Source organism: Eubalaena glacialis, chromosome 4 (genome assembly GCF_028564815.1).
Source record: "Eubalaena glacialis isolate mEubGla1 chromosome 4, mEubGla1.1.hap2.+ XY, whole genome shotgun sequence".
Taxonomy (NCBI): Eukaryota; Metazoa; Chordata; class Mammalia; order Artiodactyla; family Balaenidae; genus Eubalaena; species Eubalaena glacialis.
In genome coordinates, this window is record NC_083719.1 from 128,282,615 (window position 1) to 128,304,361 (window position 21,747).

The 21,747-nt window shown below is 48.6% G+C and overlaps 1 protein-coding gene across 1 annotated transcript in view; it reads right to left on the reverse strand.

Annotated features, from left to right (window-relative positions):
* Positions 1-19,262, reverse strand: part of CCDC69 (coiled-coil domain containing 69) — a 34,645-nt gene extending 15,383 nt beyond the window's left edge. Inside the window, exons 1-3 of the mRNA XM_061188986.1 lie at positions 19,257-19,262; positions 18,287-18,460; positions 1,820-1,889 (exon numbers count right to left, since the gene is read on the reverse strand). Of these exons, the coding sequence (XP_061044969.1) occupies positions 1,820-1,889; positions 18,287-18,460; positions 19,257-19,262 (250 nt within the window). The remainder of the gene's footprint in view (positions 1-1,819; positions 1,890-18,286; positions 18,461-19,256) is intronic.
* Positions 19,263-21,747: the final 2,485 nt, after the last annotated feature.

The window sequence follows — 21,747 nt, forward strand, 5'->3', positions numbered from 1 at the left end:
GGGAACTGAGGGACAAAGAAATCATGTAACCTGCCCAAGATTACCCAGTTCACAATCGGGATAAAGGACAGCAAACATTCTGAACTACCACCTTGTTCTACCAGCTTATGCATAAAAAGCAGTAAGTGTACAATAGCCAACACATGGAAGCAACCTAAGTGTCCATCAACATATGAATGGATAAAGTAGATGCAGTATATACATCTAAAGGAGTATTACTCAGCCATAAAAAAGAATGAAATTCTGCCATTTGCAACAACATGGATGGACCTAGAGGGTATTATGTTTAGTGCACTAACTCAGAGAAAGACCAATACTGTATGTTACCACTTATATGTAGAATCTAAAAAATACAACATATGAATGAATTTAAAAAAGCACTAAGTATATTGCCAGGCATTTGGAGGTACTCAATAAGTACTCTTCTTCATTGTTCACTAAATGTTCTTTAAATATTCCTCGGTGCTCATGACAAGCATTGGAGGCTAATACTAGCATTGTTAGCATTATTATAAATGTAGTAGTGATAGGGACTTCCCTGGTGGCACAGTGGTTAAGAATCCTCCTGCCAATGCAGGGGACACGGGTTCGATCCCTGGTCCGGGAAGATCCCACATGCCGCGGAGCAACTAAGCCCGTGTGCGCCACAACTACTGAGCCCACGTACCACAACTACTGAAGCCCGCACGCCTAGAGCCCGTGCTCCGCAACAAGAGAGGCCATTGCAATGAGAAGCCAGCTCACTGCAACGAAGAGTAGCCCCCGCTCGTCGCAACTAGAGAAAGCCCGCGAGCAGCAACGAAGACCTAACGCAGCCATAAATAAATAAATAAATAAATAAAAGTAAATGTAGTAGTAATATTACTACAGAACTTCATAGGCCAGGTTGGGTACAAGATATGACGAGAAATGTGAGGAAAGAGGCTGTGGTCAGTCCATAAGATAGGAAGTCTGAGGTCATGATCAGCTATCATAAATCATTTGGCTCAGGGTCCCAAACGTTGGTCAGCAGTACCAGACTGGCCCCAACTGGGGAGAAGCTTATTATAAAGATTTATCATCACTAACAATGCAGAGTCTTCAGCCCCACTCCCAGAGATCCTTATTTAGTTGGTCTGTGGTGAGGCCCCAGAATCTGTACTTTTCAAAATCCTCCCCCAGGTAATTCTTATGTACATTCAGATTGGAGAACCTCTGAATTCTGACCCAGTTGCTTATCTGGTACTTGAACTTCATCTACAATATCCCTGACAGCCTCCAGGTGGTAATGAAACACTTTCAGAGATGGAGAGCTCGTCCTATTACGAAGTATCTCTGATGATGTTAAACCAACAACTGCACAAAAAATCCTTTGAGACTGAACTGAATTCTGCCAGCCTGTTTCTGCTACATTGAGGCCCTAGTACTGATCTCTTGGTCACTGAACAAGCCTCATCTTTCTTCTCCATGAGGGCACTTCAGTCACTTGGAGAGAACTGTTGTGTTTTATTGCAACATCCTCTGTTTCTTTAACTGTTCCTTCAAGACATGGTTTCCAGATTCCTCACCAGCCTCATCTTTCTCCACTGTACTCTCTCCACTTTTTCTGGATTCCTCTGAAAATGTATTTTCCAGAAATAAACTCAGCACTCCAGGTGTGGTATCAATAGTCGGGAACAGGGAAGAACCATCACCTCCCTGATTTTAGACATGATACTCCTATTAATGTAACCTAAGTAAAATCTTGTGAGATAATTAAATAGCCATATCATGTCTGTTGATTATAAAGTAGGAAATCTCATAGATGTCAGGGAGGCCATTTATAGGGCTGCCTACTCACCTGTGTCACCATTGAGGGGACCCAGTTCCTGCAGCTCTGGTTTGGGAGGCTGATCTGGTCCTTGGCACCTCTGGAAGAAATGAGACAACAAAGAGGATGAAGGAAGAAGGTAGGAGGTCAATGTGAGGACGGATGCTATGGTAAGATTCTTCTAAAGGCAAGACAGGAATTCCAGTCGTGCCAAACCCGGCTCTATGCCCAGTTCACTTAGGCTTCCTTCCTCACCATCCCAAGGCAGCACTCCCTCTGTGGGGAAGGGGTTCTCAGAGCAGAATTTCTCATCTTGGCCAGGGAAACCCTCTGCAGGGAGTTTGATGCTGGTTGGTCTCTCCTTAGATTCTTGTGATTTGGCTAGGGCACCAAGCATGGGCCCCTCTCTGCCCTTATCTTTCTTCTCTAGGGACTTGGCCAGACCTTCTGCTATTACCCTCACCCCAGTTATGGCCTTTAGGTGTCCTAAAACTTCCTAACCCCCGGTTCAGAGACAATTCCCCTTCCCTCTCAGGGCTTGTGGCTACCACAACTTCCAGCCAAGTTCCCTGTATTGAAAGCAGAGCATCAAAGTTCAAACCATGTTTTACTATGCTTCTTCTCTGCTAGAAGGGCTGTTTCCCCAACTATAAGGAGACAGCAGTACTTAATGTGACAGATGGGGGTGAGATACTGCAGCCAGGATGTACCAGGCACTATGCTGTCTTGTCTATACTATCTCAGGTAATCTTCAGAAGGACCCTGGGAAATACGAATGCCCCCCAATTTAAAGATGAGAAGGCTGAGGCAGGTGAGGAGTCAATCAAGGTAAATCAGGGGACAACTGGCAGAGCCAAGTATTTGAGCCATACCTAGTGGGCACTTTAACCAACCTTGGCCAGTGTGGGTTGAATCTGATCAAAGGAGAGAACTGAGGCAAAAGGGCCTTCTGTACCACAAGGCAGTGGCTCCCAGATTTCAGTTTTCATAAATAATATTTTGAAATAGGAGAATTGATATGGGTTGACAAGAAAGGATGCTGACAAAAATTATTTGCAGACTATCACTATCATTTCATAAAATAGAAGACATTTTAACCTTCCAAAGTATATTAAGGAAAGCTCAAGATAGTTCTTCCAGGAAAGGGGAAGTAACATCTTACTCAATGTTACACACACATTCACACCTTTAATTTTCTCATTTCACCCCAGAGAGGTGAAAAGTTGGTCAAAGTCTGGCACTGGCCACTGGACCAGGATCTGGGGTAGAAAAAAATTTAAGCCATTTTGTATACTTTTCAAAATGCTCTAGGATGTTAGCTAGACTTATTGTGATCATTTCACAATGTATATAAATATTGAATCCTTAGGTTGTACACCTGAAATTAATATGTTACTTCTCAATTATACCTTGAAAAAGTGTTCTGATTTAAAAAAAAGATATTCTAGGCCCCATTTTATTTTTATTAATTATTTATTTTTGCCTGCATTGGGTCTTCGTTGCTGCACGCGGGCTTTCTCTAGTTGCTGTGAGCGGGGGCTACTCTTCGTTGCGGTGTGCGGGCTTCTCATTGCGGTGGCTTCTCTTGCTGCAGAGCACGGCCTCTAGGCACACGGGCTTCAGTAGTTGTGGCCCGCGGGGTCTAAGGGGCAGGCTCAGTAGTTGTGGCGCACGGACTCAGTTGCTCCGCAGCATGTGGGATCTTCCCGGACCGGGGCTCGAACCCGTGACCTCTGCATTGGCAGGCAGATTCTTAACCACTGCGCCACCAGGAAAGTCCCTAGGCCCCCATTTTAAAAAACACTTCAATAAGTCAGCCTGTGAAAAGGCTATGAAAGCATTCAATTGTGAATTATCATTGTAAAGGAAAAGCTTTACTTTTTCCTGTGATAACAGATTAATAAAAATTATTAACAATTTCCTGAACTTGAGAATGAATGAAATGCTGCTAGAAAGCATACTTCCAGTTGAGGAGGGAAGAGAAGGGAAGGCTTCTAGAACATTCTACTCCTGCCCCTGGCACAGGGCCTGGTGCAGCGTGAAACTCTGGCAAACTGAGCAAGGCACAGTGCTTCCCCCAGGCCCTGGTCTCCACATCTGCTCAGTGGCTGGCACGCCTGTCACCCTCCCTCCACCCACCCTGTGAAGTCTCTGCCCTCCTGCCCAGGGGACAGGGGACGCCTGGCCCAGGCACAAGCTGTCAACACAGGATTCTGGGGAAATGACAGGAGCCAGTCTCTCCACCCTGGGCTGGAGGAAGGAGGGAGATAAACACCAACGATTGTCTTGTCCCTGTTGCCACCACTGGTTACACTAATCTGCTCAACGTTTTTATGAGAGTGAGATTTCCAGAATTCCAGTCTTGGCTTTTCCACAAATTTGGACAAGTCTCCTTCCTCCTCTGGGCTCCTACTTCCTCCTTTGTGAAGTGGAGGTGAGGAAGTCTTAGTTTCACCCAACGACGCCTGTGGCGTTCGAACTCTGAGCGTCTGATTTCAGCTCCTCTCAACTGCACTGAGAGGCAAGGGTTATTACAAGGGAGGAAACTGGAGCTGGGGAGGTAAGACACTATCTAACGGGACCTCGATGTCAAAATCAGCATAAGAACAAGGTCTCAGAACAGTAGAGACTGGAACAGTATCATTAAGGACTGTGGGAGTCTAAAATCACCCAGATCTGGGGCTTCCCTGGTGGCGCAGTGGTTGAGAATCTGCCTGCCAATGCAGGGGACACGGGTTCGAGCCCTGGTCTGGGAAGATCCCACATGCCGCGGAGCAACTGGGCCCGTGAGCCACAACTACTGAGCCTGCGCGTCTGGAGCCTGTGCTCCGCAACAAGAGAGGCCGCGATAGTGAGAGGCCCGCGCATCGCGATGAAGAGTGGCCCCCGCTTGCTGCAACTGGGGAAAGCCCTCGCACAGAAACGAAGACCCAACACAGCCATAAATAAATAAATAAATAAATAAATAAATAAAAAATTTAAAATCACCCAGATCTGGATTCAAATACTAAATCCAACACTGTGTGACTACATGGCCTCTCCAAGCCTTGGTTTCCTCAGGAGGTTATTTAAAGGATTAGATGAGATAAGGCACCTATAACGTCTGGCATATTCTAAGATCTCAAACATGGCATTATGACAGTTATCACGTTATGTTTGAAAAGCATGGCAACAGCAAAGACGCACAGTGCTTTCCTAGATCTTCTAGGCTGCTACTGGCCTCAGGTTGCCTGAAAAAAGTTCATAAAGCTCATGAGAAACTGTCTTCTCCCAAATAACCAGCACAGAAGGTGAAAAACTCTTCTCCACTAACAGCTTCCAGACCTTAGGCAGGACATGGCCTTGTGCTTGAGTCTCCAGATCCTGACGGCACCCCTGCCTCCAGGATAACTCCTCCAGAATGACATTCAAGACTCATAATCTGTCCTCACTCTACTGTTCTCCTCTCCATTTTCTTAATATTTAAGTATTGGTAAACATCTTTTTCCAATTATAGTGGTAATAAATAATACATATTTATTCATTATTGGAATATTATATATACTTTCTTACATCTTACTTTTTCAAATATGAGCATTTACTACATGGCATTAAATATTCTGTAAATATATTAATTTTAATGACTTGAGTATGACATCCTTATGGGTGAATTTAATCATTTAATCAATAATCCACAGTTGAAAGTTTTTTTAATCCATACAACCTCCACTGGTTTTAAATCATTAATATTACTCAATATCTAACTGAGTGTTTCATTTTCTAAATACTTTGCAAGAATATGTTGACCGCAAAGAATTTGCTTTTTAAAAAAAATAATGCCTTCATGTATCTCCTTCCACTCTCTAACATTTCTATGAAGCTCCCACTTTGAGTAGCTTTCTGACATTTGTGATCTAACTGTAAAATGTTATTCCCTCCCACATGTGAATAAACATAAATCCAGATGTGAAAAAAAAATCCACATCGTTTTTTTTCACATTGAGGGAAAAAAAGTTGAGGGACTTCCCTGGTGGTCCAGTGGTTAAGACTCCACGCTCCCAATGCAGGGGGCACAGGTTCGATCCCTGGTTGGGGAACTAAGATCCCACATGCCGCACGGCACAGCCAAAAAAAAAAAAATCCACTGTTGAATATTTACATTATTTCCATTTTTTAATTTCCAAATCATGCTTTAGAGAACATACTGATTTATAAAATTTTTCACACATCTAAAATTACTGGCTCTGCCTGTGCTCCGCAACAAGAGAAGCCACCGCAATGAGAAGCCCGCGCACCACAACGAAGAGTAGGCCCCGCTCACTGCAACTAGAGAAAAGCCCGCGCGCAGCAATGAAGACCCAATGCAGCCAAAAATAAATAAAACTTTTAAAAAACAGAAATATAAGATTAAAAAACAGAAATATAAGATTAAAAAAATAATAATAAAATAAAATTACTAGCTCTACTTTCCAGAAAGTTTTATCAATTAACTCACCCACTAATAGCACACAGAAGGCCAGTTTCACTGCAACCTTGTCTACATGGACTAGTGTCTTTTTTTTTTTTTTTTAATTAAAAAAATTTTTTTTCATGTTGACCAATTTGCTAGGCCAAAACCAAACCAAAACAACCTACTGTGCTCCTGGCCCCAAGATGCACAACCGTGTGTTCAAGACCATCCCAGCATGACACATGGTCAAGAATTTCTCAGGCCTCCAGGCCCAGCTCATATATTATTTCCACTTGGTCTCTCCCCAGGGCTGAGTTAGCTCCTGTCAGCGCTACGCTCCAGGGCCTGTTCAGACACCTATGTGAGTAGCTACCCAGTTATCTGTACTTCTGCTAGTCCAAGGGGCTCCTTGAGGACAGGGACCATTTTTGAAATCGACTTTGGATTTGCCCCAGTATCTGTTATGATGCCCAGAACAATATTTCTAGGAATTTGCAGGCCTAATAGATGGTCTCCTGTATTAGAACCACCTGAAGTCCTTGCTTAACATAGCTCCCGGGCCCAGTTCTAGACCTACAGCATCCGAGGGTGGTGTGTGTGTGTGCTGGGAAGCTCCGATCTACCAACCCACCCAGGTGATTTTGAGGCTCCCCAAAGCCTGAGGACACACAGCCCAGAGCTGAGCAGGAATCGATAAGCAACTGCTGCATGGAAAATTCCCACGGTGGGGCCTTGGCTGCTTCCTCCTCAGAGGTCATGGAGCAGAGTTCACCCTGCAGTGGGAGAGAACAGGAGCTGGGAGGGGGCCACAAAAATTTTCCCTTCCAAAAGCAGAGTGGGGCCGGCCTCAGACTGGGAGGGGCATCCGGCCTGAGCTCTGGAAGAGGGATGGCAGCTTCCTGTGTCAATGAAACTTGGGCGAAGAAAGCTATGAGGTGGCAGCTAGCAGCACAGGATGGAGGGAGAACCCAGCACTGGGGGAGAGGCCAGGAGACCCAGGTTCCAGCTTCACTGTGTGACTTGAGGGAAGTGCTGTCCCCTCTCTGGACCTATCTGTGATGGGTCAGGGTTGGAACAGACGTTCTCCTCCGTCCTTCTGGGCTCCAGGGCAGCCCTTCAACTAAGAGGGCTGGAGACAGGGCCCCTCCATCTTGGTGACATGCACCGTTCTGGGGCCCAGCTCCTTGCTGTCAAGCAGACCAGAGCTCTGCTCTGGGTTCAACCAGAAGCAAACCTGGTCCGCGGTAGAACACGGCTCCGAAAGCAGACAGGGTCCAGGCAGAGCGGGAGGACAGGGCCCAGAGCCGTGAGGAAGCCAGGCAAGCTCGGACTGGGCCTGGCGAGACCCTCTCGAATATGCTTGCATTTTGGAGGGTAAATTGACCAAATGGAAGGTGTCCAAGAGGAGCTGACAGGATGTGGTAGGAGATTCAAACCAAGTGACAGGAGGGACTGTTAACAATAGTTGATCAGCCTTGAGAATAGGCAAAAAACAAAAACAAAAAGAAAAAACTCAGGACTCCATCTTCAAATCTCTGCTGGACTGCCATGAGGTAGAAGCTGCTAGTGTGTGGTCCACGGCCTTGAAGGGCAAGATGGTGTCCAAGGACTAGAAGTTTCAAGTGCAATATGAAGAATCTCAGAACTGTCCCAAATAGAGATAGGCTGCCTTATTGGAGGGTGGGGTGGTAGTAGTGAGCTCCCTGTCACTGGTAGCATACGAGAAGAGGCAAACTTCATTTTGCAGGTTGAACTGACTGAGTGATCTCAGAGGGCCCTCAACTCTAACCGTCAATAATTCTATAAAATATCCCTGATGTTCAACAAGTAAAGACCTCCGGTAAGCATCAAGTGTTTAACTAGTGCAGGCGGTATGTAAAACCCACCAACATTAACAGAGTCCCAGGGGGCTCTGTTGAGTATTATTCAGGTTGTAGTAATTTGGGGTGAATTTTCATAGTCTCATACTAAAGTGTCCAGGATAGACTCACTTCCCTCAAATTCCGAGCCTCATCAGGAAAGAATGAGAAAGGCAGAAGCAACTTGGGTAGAAACTTCCCAGCTATTCCTTCCCTTGGGAATCCCACTAGGATGGAAGCCAAGCCCTGAGGCTGGCTCGGCCTTTCCTGAAGACACTTGGTCTAACCTTGCTTTAGGGACCATCACTCCATCTTCTTCATGGGCCTTCAGGCATTGTGTATATCTGATTGAATGGTGTGATTTATGGCCTCATTATTCCTGTTTAGCTTCGAGAATTTAGTAATCAAAGGACCCGTAAGAGTTCACCAAGCTCCTCTGCCATCCCCATAAACCACAGCCCTGGCTTCCCTTGGCCACATAGTTCTGTCACACCCACCTTGGCTGAGGAAGGCTTACTGGGACCCAGAAGACAGGGATGGAAGGGACCCTGGAGACAGTTTATTCCAATCCTCACCTCCTATTTCCAGATGGAAAAACTGAGGCCCAGAGTGGGGGTGAGCAGTGCTTGTCAGAGGCCACAAAGCAGGGAACAGAGCCCTAAAGGGAATCCAGACTCGAGGCGGAGCCCCTTCCGCGTCCTTCGTGCACGCGCCAGATTGATCCAAGTAGCCGAACGTTTAGGGGATTCTGAGCCTCAAGGGACTCATGTCACAACCCTCTGCAGTATCAGAGCTGCCTTTCCGGTATCAGAACTCAGCGTGGGTGGGGCCCCTGGCACCACTGGTTTCGGGATCTGAACAACCACAGCAGAGACCACTGGCTGAGGGTAGAGGCAGGAAGGAGGTGGCGGCGGAGGCCTGTGGAGGCGGAGGCCCCCAGGGCTTCGGGTGGAGGAGAGGCAGGACCTAAATGTTCAGGGCTGTTGAGAAATGATAGCGTTCACACCCAAACTACAGAGCCTCAGATGTAAGAACACCATAACCACAGGCCTCAGCTTCCCCATCTCTAAGATGGGCAGAAGTATTTTGCCAAAGCAATGCCTGAATGTGATTCCATTTTCACGCAGCCAGGGACACCAAAGATTGACTTCAACTTGTTCATTTTACACATGACGGCGTCAGCATCAGCCAGTGTCTGCCTGGGGACATACCGACGTGACCACGCAACCGAACGAAAGGTAGGAGCACCAGCCAGTACCTCTCAGCTGTGTCAGGAGGCCCCGCCCATTCTCTGAATACCTGCAATGCCCCTAGAACACCCCAAGTCAGGGGCGGATGTGGTCTCCATCCCTCCCATCTGACCAGCTGACGAAAGAGATCTCAGGGGAGGACAGAACCACTTCCCTCCCACGCACCTGCTGAGCCCACCCATGGCAGACAGTGAGCGCAGGGCCCAACCCCTCATTCACAGATGGAGAGGCTGAGGCCTAGGAAAGGGTTTCCAGTATACCATATCCCCTTCCCTCCTCCCTAGAGCCCACCTTTTCCTGTCCTGTATCAGCCTCCCAGGGGGTCTGCCAGCTCTGCTCGCCTGAGAGGGCCCGGAGCTGGCAGAAGCACTCGGTACCATTTCCAGCATTTGGGTCAGCCCACCAGGCAGAAGGACCCTGAAGGAGTGGGACAGAAAACGGTGTCAGTGGCCACAGCGGGGGAAGAGACGGGCTGAGGGCATAGATACACGGCTGGATATCCACCCGTCTCACCAACCCAATGGCAAACTCCCCAGTCGGAGTCTAGAGTCAGGCCCCTAACTTGCTACTTGCTTGCTGTGTGACCTTGGGGAAGCACCCTCCCCTCTCTGGGCTTCTGTTTCCTCCTCTCTCTGGCATGCAGTCGGGCAATGGGATACATCAGGGCCCTTCTGGTTTGGGTATGCTGTGGATGCAAAGGAAGGGGCAGAGTGAGGTCATCCTGACACCTCATCCTCTATCAGTCCTGTCACGCTCGCTGGCTCCAGGCACGGCAGAGCTGGCAGTTGGACACACGCAGCTGTCAGCCCCTGCATGGAGAGGGCTTCTCTGCAGGACAAGGAAGGAGGGGCCCTTGCTCAGGAGGGTCTGCGGGGTGTCCTGAACCCTTCATACCACCCTCTGTTCTTGAGCAGCTCCTGAGGAGAGGATGTAAAAGCGGGGGCTGCAGTGCCTGGAGCAGAAGATGACAGAGCCCAGCAGCCACCTCGCAAGGTACACGCGGCAAGCACCCCCACCCTGCCATAGCACGGCCAGCAGAGACCTGCACCCATTAGCGAGGACCGTGGCTCCTCCAGGGTGCTCAGGGCGGGGTCACTTGTAACAGGGAAACGCTGGAAACCAGGCTCATATCCACAACAGGGCACCAGCTCAATACACTAAGGTATATAACACTAGGCAATGCCACTCATATGTTTAAAAAAACAAAGTAGGTGAGCCTGCGCGTCTGGAGCCTGTGCTCCGCAACAAGAGAGGCCGCGACAGTGAGAGGCCCGCGCACCGCGATGAAGAGTGGCCCCCCACTTGCCACAACTAGAGAAAGCCCTCGCACAGAAACGAAGACCCAACACAGCCAAAAATAAATAAATTAATTTAAGAAAAACAAACAAAAAAAACAAAAACAAAAACAAAGTAGGAATTTACCAACAAGCGTGGAAAGCCATTAGGTAGAATATCAATAGGCAAAATACACTATTTCTACTGTACGTAAATACACAGGAAAAACTACCTAGAAAAGCGCACACTGATGGCAGTCAGTCATCATCTCTAGAGAAAGGACTAGAATTATTGCAGTCAAGGAGGGGGAGCTTCAGTTTTGCCTAAATTCTTAGAATTTTTCAAACCATAGTGTATTCAGGTTTGACTTGTGTACAATGAACGACAACAGGCAGAATAAATACCTCTCTTGGAACCTAAAAGCAGCCATGGCGATCATTTTACAGGTGGGGATATCAAGGCCCGGGGAGAGAACCAGCTGAGATCACACAGCAAGTTAGTGAAAGAGGCAGGAGTGGGACCCACTCTTGACCCCCGGCCCAGTGCGCTTTCCTCTGCAGATGCTGCAGCTGGTGTCCAACAGCACTTGGGCCTTGTCCAAGCGCCTCCTTGTTTGCAGTGTTCCGTACTCTTCTGCCAAGCCATGGTTCCAAAGGGGAGCCACTGGGTTCTTCCTGCCCATTTCTACTGGTGGCAAGGTGGGGGAGGGGTGAGAGAGGGTGGGGAGTAATTAACCTTAAAATATATATGTTTCCTAGGGCTGCTGTAACAAATCACCACGACGCTGGTGACTTAAAACAACAGAAATTTATTCTCTTCCAGTTCTGAAGGCTAGAAGTCCCAAGCCAAGGTATCAGGTGGGTTGGGTCCTTCTGGAGGCTCTGAGGGAGTTTCTGTTCCATCCCTCTCTCCTAGCTTCCAGTGGTCGTCAGCAATCCTTGGCGTTCCTTGGCTTGTAGCTGCATCACTCCAATCTCTGCTTCTGTCATCACATGGCCTTCTCCCCGTGTATCTGTGTCCAAAGTTCCCTCTTCTTACAAGGACACCAGTCCTTGGATTAGGGCCCACCATCATCCAGTATGACCTCATCTTGACTGATTACATATGCAAAAACCCTGTTTCAAATAAGGTCATACTCACAGGTTCTGGGTGTACATGAGTTTGGGTAGGAACACTAATCAATCCATTAAAGGGACTTCCCTGGCGGTCCAGTGGTTAAGACTCCGTGCTTCCACTGTAGGGGGCACGGGTTTGATCCCTGGTCAGGGAACTATGATCCCGCATGCCGCGTGGCACGGCCACAAATAAACAAACATAAAAAATCCATTACAGATAACTTTTCTGATGTCAGAGCTGTTTTCTCAAGGAGAGGGCAGGGGGTAGGGTTGTACGGGGCGGTGGAGAAATGACAAGGTTCGTTGTACACTCTGAAAAAGAACTTCACTGCTGGGGAGGAAGGAAAACTGGAAGTAGGTCAGTTTGTACATCACTTATCTGGGGGGAAAGCATGGGTGTGGCATGGATGTATTGTGAGGCATTTGGCCTAGATGTTCTGGAAGATTCAGATTTGAAAATAAAGTGACACAAGATAAATGATTTTTAAGGATTCACATTTACCTGGTGAGAGAAGTCGATGGCTTGTCTTCGGGTGATGGATAGATTTAGATCTATCTATGCTAAAGATAGATGGAATTTCTCATTTTCTTTCTCTCCTTCTCTCTGCCTGGGGCGGGGCCCCGGGAGCTCCCCCTGCACCCACCTGCAGGTCCTGCTCCCTTCCTGGCCCAGACCCTGGTCGACCAGTCATCCGGGATGGCTCACAGTGCTCTGAGGGTAGAGGACACTGAGAGAACAAAGTGCAGGCCTTGAGGATGGAAACCCAAGTGCACCCCGAGATGTCAGAGCCAGGATTCAGGCCATCCATCAGACTCTTCCTTTTATGGGGGCTACCCAACTTTTTCCAAGTTTGGTTTTTGAACATGAACTCTCATGAATGTTATACTGAGGTCTCTTGGAACTCTTTTTCAGGTAGATTTCAGACTTTTGCTTACTAGCCAACCTATGAACACTGAGATGTCTGGTGGCAGTCCCTCCTACCAGGAGTGTCACCATCTTGACTTATATGGTATCCTGTTTCTGGACGAACGATTTGAAGTTTTATCTTTTCGGCCCTTTTTATAACAAAAAAATACAAGTGATGACGTGAAGCATGGGCCCCAAACTCAACACCCAACTGAGGCAGCAATGGAAGTCCTGAGGTGGCTGGGGGCATCTCAGGCTCTCAGGGACCTATGCTAGCTGATTGGGAATTCAGCTACAAAGGAACAGAATTAAAAAACATGTACATGTGCAGAAAATGTGTTACCAAAGGTTGTGTGTCCAAGGCAAGGATTATTAGGAATTATTCTGATAGGTTTTAGGTCACAGGGCACAGATGTCTCTTTATAACATAGAAATCTGGCATTGAACCTCACAAGGTTGTCAGAGGTCATATATATGGAAGCCTGTATTGACTTTAACTAGGATGATTTTTCCGGTGGGGGGGGCATCATTTTGGGGGTTGGGCAAAGCTCGGAGGCCACATACACAGCAACGTCCCCACAATGTTTGGGACAGAGGGCTCAGTGCCAGGGAAAGGCAGTTTCCTTTCATAGACCCTCTGTCCCACCCTTGGCAAAGCAAGTTCAAAGGTCAGATTTGCCCTGCTCCTACCGACCAGGTGTCAGGGGTCCCGCCTCTTGTGTACCCCATTCACCCTGGCACAAGTGTCTGGCCCCCATCCACCTTCAAAACCCAGCCAAGATGACACCTCTCCCTGGAGGCCCTCCCTCCCCCAACCTCTCCCCTCTGACAAAAAGGCACAGTCTCCCGGCTTAGGATGAAAACACAAGGGTGGGTAGGAGTGGGGAGTGTAAATAACCAAGTGTCCAAACTGGTTAAATAAGCCACAGAACATCCACAGAACATTAGATGGCCATTAAAAATCACATTTCTGTGGACTATTTCACATGGGAGAATGCCCCCAACAAAATATTAAGTAACTAGAATATAATCATTTAAAATATATTCCCAGGAACTTCCCTGGCAGTCCAGTGGTTAAGAATCCACCTTCCAATGCAGGGGACGTGGGTTCGATCTCTGGTCGGGGAACTAAGATCCCACACGCCGTGGGGCAACTAAGCCCCCGCGCTACAACTACAGAGCCCACGAGCTCTGGAGCCTCGCGCCACAACTAGAGAGAAGCCCGCACGCTGCAACCAAGACCTGACGCAGCCAAAAAACAAATGCATAAATAAATATCAAATAAATAAATAAGATAAAATATTTTCCCAATTCTGCAAACATAGTCACATTCACATATACCATACATGTAGGAAAACAGTAGAAAGAATGCCGCTGAAATGTACACAGAGGCTACCTCTTCATGGGGATTAAAAACTACTTTAAAACTTCTTTACACTTTTCCAAATTCTGAAATTTTGCCTCAAACATTATAGTAATCACAATAATGAGATGTCTTGAGTTGAATCCTAAGTACTTCCTCGTCCGAGGCTTGCATCCTCTCTTCTATTTTTGCCACAATCGCAGCTGACCTCTGCTTGAACTACTCCAGGATGGGGAACTCACTACCTTTCTTCCTGGTGAGAAGTAGAATCTGGCTCCCTTTAGCTTCCCCTCATTGGCCACAACTCTGCCTCCTGGAACCAGAGAACAAGGCTGTGCCCTGTGCCCATGCCGCTTGACAACACTTCAGAGGTTGGAAGGCAGTGGCCAGGCTCCAGGCTTCATCTTCCTAACCCAACAGCCTGCCAAGGACATTAATGTCCCCCTGTCTTCCGCAACCCTGTTTGCTTTCCTTGGGTACAATCCAGGCGGTGATGTCCTCACCCACATTCCGTCTTATCGAGGGTGTGCCACTTACCAGTTGGTGTATCAGGGGCTCTATTACATGCATTCTTTCATCTAATCTTAGAACCCTATGACTCAGGAGCTAACATCACACGTATTTTACAGATGAGGAAACTGAGGCACGGAAAAGCCAAGTCCCTTCCACGGTCACTTAATGGATCCACGATGGAGCCAGGACTGAAGTGGCACGTGGCCCAGAGTCGGACAGCTGAGTTAATAAATGAATATGTGGACCCAGTTCTAAAGTCCATGTCCTAAGTGTCTATGGTTTTGTCTCAGAATTAGCTGTGCCCATGCCAGGCTCTCCCATGGTGTTCACTTCTGCATCTCTGCCTCTCTCACCTGGCCTGCTACATGGAAACCCTCCTGAAGGGCTACTGACCACAGAGAACCTGTTGCGCGAGGCCTGGCTCCAGGAGCAGTGCTGAGCCAGGGTCTCTGATGCGCTGCTCAGAGCTCCGGCACCAGAGCCGAAGCCCTGGGGACACCAGGCACACATACAGGGGACTGACCATGAGGCACTAGCTGTCCCTCCCCACCTTGGGCCCAGACGGGTAACCTGTTGGGGATGGAAGGCCCCTGCGTACTCTCCATGTCACTCCTACAGGCAGGTCCATGGGCTTGCTTCCTCAGCCCCTCCCCTTTCTGTCTGGCCTTCTCCCAAATCCTCTCAGGGATGTGGCCACGTCAGCCACGGTCTCTACCAAAAAGGGTTTCGGAAGGACCACACAATGCAGGTGGTTCTTCGGTATCCACATCCAGCCTGCTAGGGATGCCCACTCATTTTTTCACCAGGATTTCAACTTTCCCCCAAAGTCCCAGTAACACTCGGCCCCAGGTCAGGCCTCTCAGTGGGATCTAGGACAGCTGGTCAGCTAAGGCCACCAGGCACTGTTGACCACGGGACTCAGCAAACCCTCAGGGCCTGGCCCCTGGAGGGACCTTGAGAAGTCCTAGTGGTCAAGCCCCTGTCCCTAGCCAGCGAAGTCCCCGCTGAGAGCGCCGGCCTCATTCCTCACAGCTGGCCACGCGCGCCCTCCACAACCAGCACTGCCACTCTGTGCTTCTCGGGCTCAGCCTCTGCCCAGACTGCCTTTTCTGCCTCGACCGGGTGACTCCTACCAAACCTTCAACACTCGGCCAAGGCGTGCCCGCATCCAAGAAGCCTTCCTGTGTCTCTCAAAGCTGGATGAGACACTCCTGCCACACCCTGGGCTAACCCCTAGTCGGGCTCTCATGTGGCCCTCATTCACTCACTCAAATATTTATGTAGCACCTGCTCTGGGCTCTGTGCGGGGCAGTGAGCACTAGCCGGGAGGGCAGGAAACCAGGCCCCACTGCACGGCTTGGCCACCAGCTGACTACGTGACATCACTCCTCCCTTGAACCTCAGTCTCCTCCCCTATAAAGCGGGGAAGATTCGGCAGCTTAGCCTGGCTTCCAGGCTTCTGTGAGGTCGGCAGGATGTGAAAGTACTCTGTCAACTGCCACTCAGGGTGAGTCACTGTTGTCGTGACCTGAGCCTCCTGCGGTCTAAGCTCATTTTTGTACATCCCATCCTCAGAGGCCCCCTCTCCCCAGGGGGGCTGAGAGCCTACTGGGGATGAGCTTGGAAGCTCATGCCTTCTAGGGGTTGGCACCTGGATGAGAACCTGGGCAGAAGCACAGCACGAAGGGATGGAGACAGGCGTGAACTTTAAACAAAATCAGCTTATAAATCCTGCCACTCAGGAGCAGGGGCCTGGCACTGCTGGGGCAGGAAGAAAAGCCAGGCTGCTCTGAGGCAACAGGGTAAAGGCTTTAATGCCAAAGGGCTTTGGAATCAACAGGAAGCCACTGGAAGCACCGAGTAGGGGCAGACACAAAGAACACTGGGCTAGGGGACTGGATATCTGGGTTCTACTCTAAGTTGCTCTGTGACCTCAGTCAAGACCCTTCCTTCTCCAGGCTTTAACCTCCCATCTGTATGTTGGGTGCATCAGCCCGGGTGGTACCCAAGGCCCTTTCCCACAGGGATAGTCTCTGCTGACTTGACTTGCCCTTCACAGCTTGAGAAAGGGGGTCCAGTTCAGGCTGTGCCAGGGACAGACAGGGACAGCTGGCGAGGCTTTCAGAAAGGCCACGAGGCAGGGGAACCCATGCTCACTGTGGTCTCCTCTTCTGGACTATGGAAGAGTCAAGGCCTGGAACAGGGCTCCTCCTCCAGTCTCCTCCCACCGCTGTGTAGATGGAATTCACCCTTGGCCCACTTTGCAGACTAAGAGGTTGACACAGGTGCAGAGAACACAGATTCTCAGACTCTCAGAAATCATCCTGCTCATTGCCCTCCCTCTCCATATAGAGGGAGAAACTGAGGCCCAGAGAGTGCTAATGGCTTACTTGGGGTCACACAGGATGTTGGTGGCAGAGCTAGGATTAACACTGAGGATCGATGTCCTCCTATCACCAGTTCGTTATAAGTCTCAAGCCAGGCTCAGGTTTATGTGTTCATCATCCCATCAGCCAGCCTCTGCTTCCACTGATGGAGGCAAGCCTCAGTTTCCCTGTCGGAGCCAGGGAAGACAGGAGGGTTTCTGGGTCAGAGCTCGGTGAGGTTTTCTGAACTGGGAATAAAGGAGGAGCAAGGAAAGCGGGGGAGGCACTGTACTTGGGACAGAAACTCTTCTCCCTGGACTAGGCACAGGGCAGGAAATAGAATCATCCAGGTTGGGGACAGTACTGCATACTCAATAGGCAGAAAAGCTTGTGCTCAAGCACAGGCAAAGCAGCAGACACTCAAGTTCAATGAAAAATTACTAAATAGTGTCACAGTGGGGGGGGGGGCGCCTCTTGAGGTCTCAGGGGACTGATCATCAAGTTTATAGGACCACCTATTCCCACCTGGCTGGAGGGCAGGCAGTCGTAGGAAAAAGGCTCAGGACTTGAGGGTCCTCCCTTCCTTCTCTGTGCCTCAGGTTGTCCTCTGGCTCCAGGCTCTGACCTTCTGGGCTTGTCAGAACCCAAGGGGCAGCTGGTCCCACTGCAGGAAACCCGAGTAGAGTCTCCCGGGCCCTGACCCAGCTTGGAGGCCCCTTGGGGGAGGGACAGGAAGGGAGGGAAGGGGAGCAGAAGGCGGTAAATCTCCCCCACCCCCTCGTTGGCCCTCCCAGCTGCCCTTAGAACAGCCCACATGCACCGGCTCCGGGGCCTGAAAAGGCTCTAAACCAGCACTTCTCAAACTTTAAAGCGTAGTGTAATCACCTGGGCATCTTGTTAAAAGGTTCTATTTTAGTAAGTCTGGGGCACAGCCAGAGATTCTGCATTTCTAACAGGTCCCAGGTGATGCCGATGATGTAAAGCCGTGGACCACTCTGCGTGCGAGTAGCGGCCCTAGAGATAATCTGCCTTTTAATGGTGGGAAAACCCAAGGCCCAGAGAGGTCAAGTCACATGTCCACGGCCACACAGCGAGCAGCCCCAGACCGAAGGAAAAGGGCACCTGCCATAGGCACTAGGCATTTCCCCAGCCCGCCAGCCGGAATCAGCTGCCCTTCCCCGGCCCTGGGGCCGTGTTTGTAAACTCGGCTGCCCCGCGCGGCTCAGCCCAGGGCCGTGGGGGAGAGAGCGCCGCCCGGCCGAGTCTTCCCCGCCTCCCTCCGCGCCGGCCTCTAGCTGTTCTCCGTCCGGCATCCCCGGCCGACCCGAGGGAACCCGGGGCGCCGAGGGTCCCCTGAGGCGGAGTGATTCCGCACCCTCCTTCCCCTCCGAAGGCAAACTTCTCCGCCGGCGCCCTTTACCTTTTTGGGGGGTTTGCAGCAGCTCAGCCTGCTGTGTCCGCAGCCCATCCTCCTCGGGGGGCTCCCGGACGCCGCCTCCCAACTCCGGGGCCCCCAGAGGAGCCTGCCGTTCTGGCCCCGCTGCCGGCTCCGCGCCCGCCGGCCGGGGCTGCCGGCGAGACCCTGAAACTGAACCTGGAAGCGCAGACTTGAGCGGGAGCTGGGGCGGCCGCGCACCGTAAATACTCGAAAAACAGGGCCTCAGCGAAGCCGGCTGGGCGCGCGGAGCCGCCGCCTGAGCAGGTGACCAGAATCTTTGTAAATGATAGAAAACTCGGGCCAGGGCCGAAAAGATCCCTACGATCAATGGATTCCTTTCCAGACCCGCAGCAGAGAAAAGGCCAGGAAAAAAAATTAAAACAATTATTTAGTAAACACAACAGCTACCATTTACTGAGTTGTTTCTGTCCCGACTTCTTTGCACATATTATTTCGATTTCTTGCAATCTCCTTGCAACAAAGGTATTAGTTCCTCCATTTTACAGGTGAGGAAAATCAGGCTCCGAGATGTGATTTGCCTAAGCTCACAAAGCTAGTAAGTATCAGAGCCCAGATAAAAATCCAGTTCTAACTCCAGAACCTAAGCTTCCAACCATTTCCCTACAAATACATAATAATGGGAAGTTTAATTGTAATGCCTCCCCACTTCTGGGTCCACAGCTCCTTCCAGCTCACAAGCACCTGTAATATTCTACTCTATCCATTTTGAATCGATGTTGCCCATCACAACAACTTTGTGAGGCAGACAGGCAGATGCAGGGAGAATAAGGGATGTAAAATGTCAGAGTCTGGGAAAAAGAACTTTTGTTTACCCTTGCTTTGTTACTAGCTGAGGTTTCTGGGAGTGGCAATGCAGGAAAAAGACACCTAACTTTGAAAATCAGTGTGAGTGTGTGCCACTTGGAAAGATGTGCTGATGAAAGGGACTTACAGTCATGAATGGGAAAAGAATGTGAGACCACTACAGAACTTCCTCCTCCACAGAGTAAAAACCCAATTGCAGCAGGTTCAAAGAAAGGAAACTGAGGACACAGGTGATATTAGGTTCTTGGAAAGAAGAATAAGATGGTGGTTCACAAGGTGTGGCCCCCAAATCAACAGCATAAGCACTACCAGAAATCTTTGACAGAAATACAAATTCTCAGACCCCACCCAGACCTACAGATCCTAAACTCTGGAGATGGGGCTCAGCAATCTCTAGCTTCCCAAGCCCTCCCAGTGATTCTGAGCCATGCTTATGTGTGAGAACCACTGCTGTAGGACGCGCTGAACAGGTAATGAGGAAAGAGTATCTACTTAAATTAACAATGATTATGAAACAGTGCTCATGATTTACTAAAAACCCAAACCAACAAACAAGCAAAAAACCAGAACAAAGTAAATATCCAAGAAAAGGAGCTTGGTTAAAAAAATTATGATATATTCATAAAAATAGAATATCATGTAACCTGCTAAAATACTGATGAGGATGAAGTTTTTAAATGTCATAAAATGTAACAAATTCATTCTTATTTTTAAAAAGTGTTAATAGTGATTACCTCTACATGAGGGTGAGATTTTGGATATTCATTTTCTTATGTTAAAAAAAATGAGTATACACTTCTACTATTATAATAAGAAAATTATTGTCATAATAAGAAAAAAGTTCTCTAAAAAGTATGTTTTTAGGGCTTCCCTGGTGGCACAGTGGTTAAGAATCCGCCTGCCAATTCAGGGGACACGGGTTCGAGCCCTGGTCCGGGAAGATCCCACATGCCGCGGAGCAACTAAGCCTGTGCGCCACAACTACTGAGCCCGCGTGCCACAACTAGAAGCCACTGCAGTGAGAAGCCCGCACACCGCGCAGCAACGAAGACCCAATGCAACCAAAAATAAATAAATTTAAAAAAATATATGTTTTTAAACCCAGGCATGAGATTGAGACTAGTTTTTTACCATCAAGTTGGTAAGGATGTGAAATCCCAAGGAAATAGACAATGATTGTGATGAACTAGGTAGGAAAGCAATGTAAAGGACAAACAGGGCCAAAAATGTGTAGGGAGATCCTAACCAGTAATGTCTTGGGTGATCCTGAACCTGTTGTTTCTCTTTTTGGAGAGTTTCCCATCTGAACATCGAAGAGTTGAACTTTCTAAAAATGATCTGGAATTTTAATGTCAGCAGTTGGAATCAATAACTTGGGCTGGTGGGTAGGAACCAGGAAGGCAAATTCTGTTCCCAGAGGCTCTGTTCTCAGGAGCTCTTGCCTCCGGCTTCTTTAAGCTTCCTGGGAGACCAGGCTCAGATTTCCTATGTTCACACAACTGGCTTTTTGGTTATGTGCTTTGAAGTTCCACCTGAGAAAAAACCCTAAGGAGTTTTTTTTTGCTTTAGGAACTTGAGTTTAAATAAGTTGCTAATGAGATTTTTGGTGGTGGTCGTGCCAGTCAGGTTAGGTAAGGTTTTGCTGCAGTGATGAAAAACATACAAATCTCAGCAACTTATGAGTGAAGCTAAGTTTTGCTCACACTACCCATCTAGAATGGGGAGGCCGAGGGCTCTGCTTCACAGAGATATTCGACACCATTCTAAGATTAAGATGCAGCCATCCCAACTCCATGGCTTCAGGGTTTGCCAGGCCAAGAGGAGACAGTGTATGGAGAATGGTGCATGGGGTCTTAAATTCTTCCACTCAGGAGTGACACACATTAAGTCCACTCACATTTTATTGGCTAAAGCAAGTCGCATGGTCAGGCGCAACTTCAAGGGGATGGAGAAGTGTAATGTGTGCCCAGAAGGAGAAGAGAACCAGAAATACTGGTGAACAGCAGAAATGTCTACCACAGTTAGCAATCAACAAGCAGGTACTATGACGTGCCCATTTCTTGGGCAAGTAGGGTAACTAACTCGTCCTGGTCTGCTCAGGATTTCCCCACTTTCAGCACTGAAAGTCCCATGTCTCAGGAAACTCCTCAGTCCTAGGCACACTGGGACGGTTGGTCACCCTATGGGCAAGGACAGTGAAGACTCAGTTCTTGTCTTAAATTAGTTATAATCTATTTTCTTGACATTAGACCTATACATAGGAAAAGATGGGAAACTTACAAAAACAGGTTATAAAGCAAATGTCAAGTTGCATATTCCATGCAGGAAGTATTAGCATTAAAAGGAGATAAGAGACAGTGGTGGATGGGGATGGGAAAGGAAGACTTCCTGGAGAAATACTAAAGCCAAAAGCCATTCATGGCAAAAGGAATCCTAGAATCTCAGGCTGGGATGGGATCTAATGCTTCACTTCTGTTGCTTCTAACTCAGATAAATCTCTTTTATAATTTCCCTTCTATAATTACCTTTCCTACTGTATTTGTGCAGTCTATGTTTGAATACTTCCAGTGATGGGGAAATCACTACCTATCTTTCCATATCTAGGGGGAAGAGGAGAA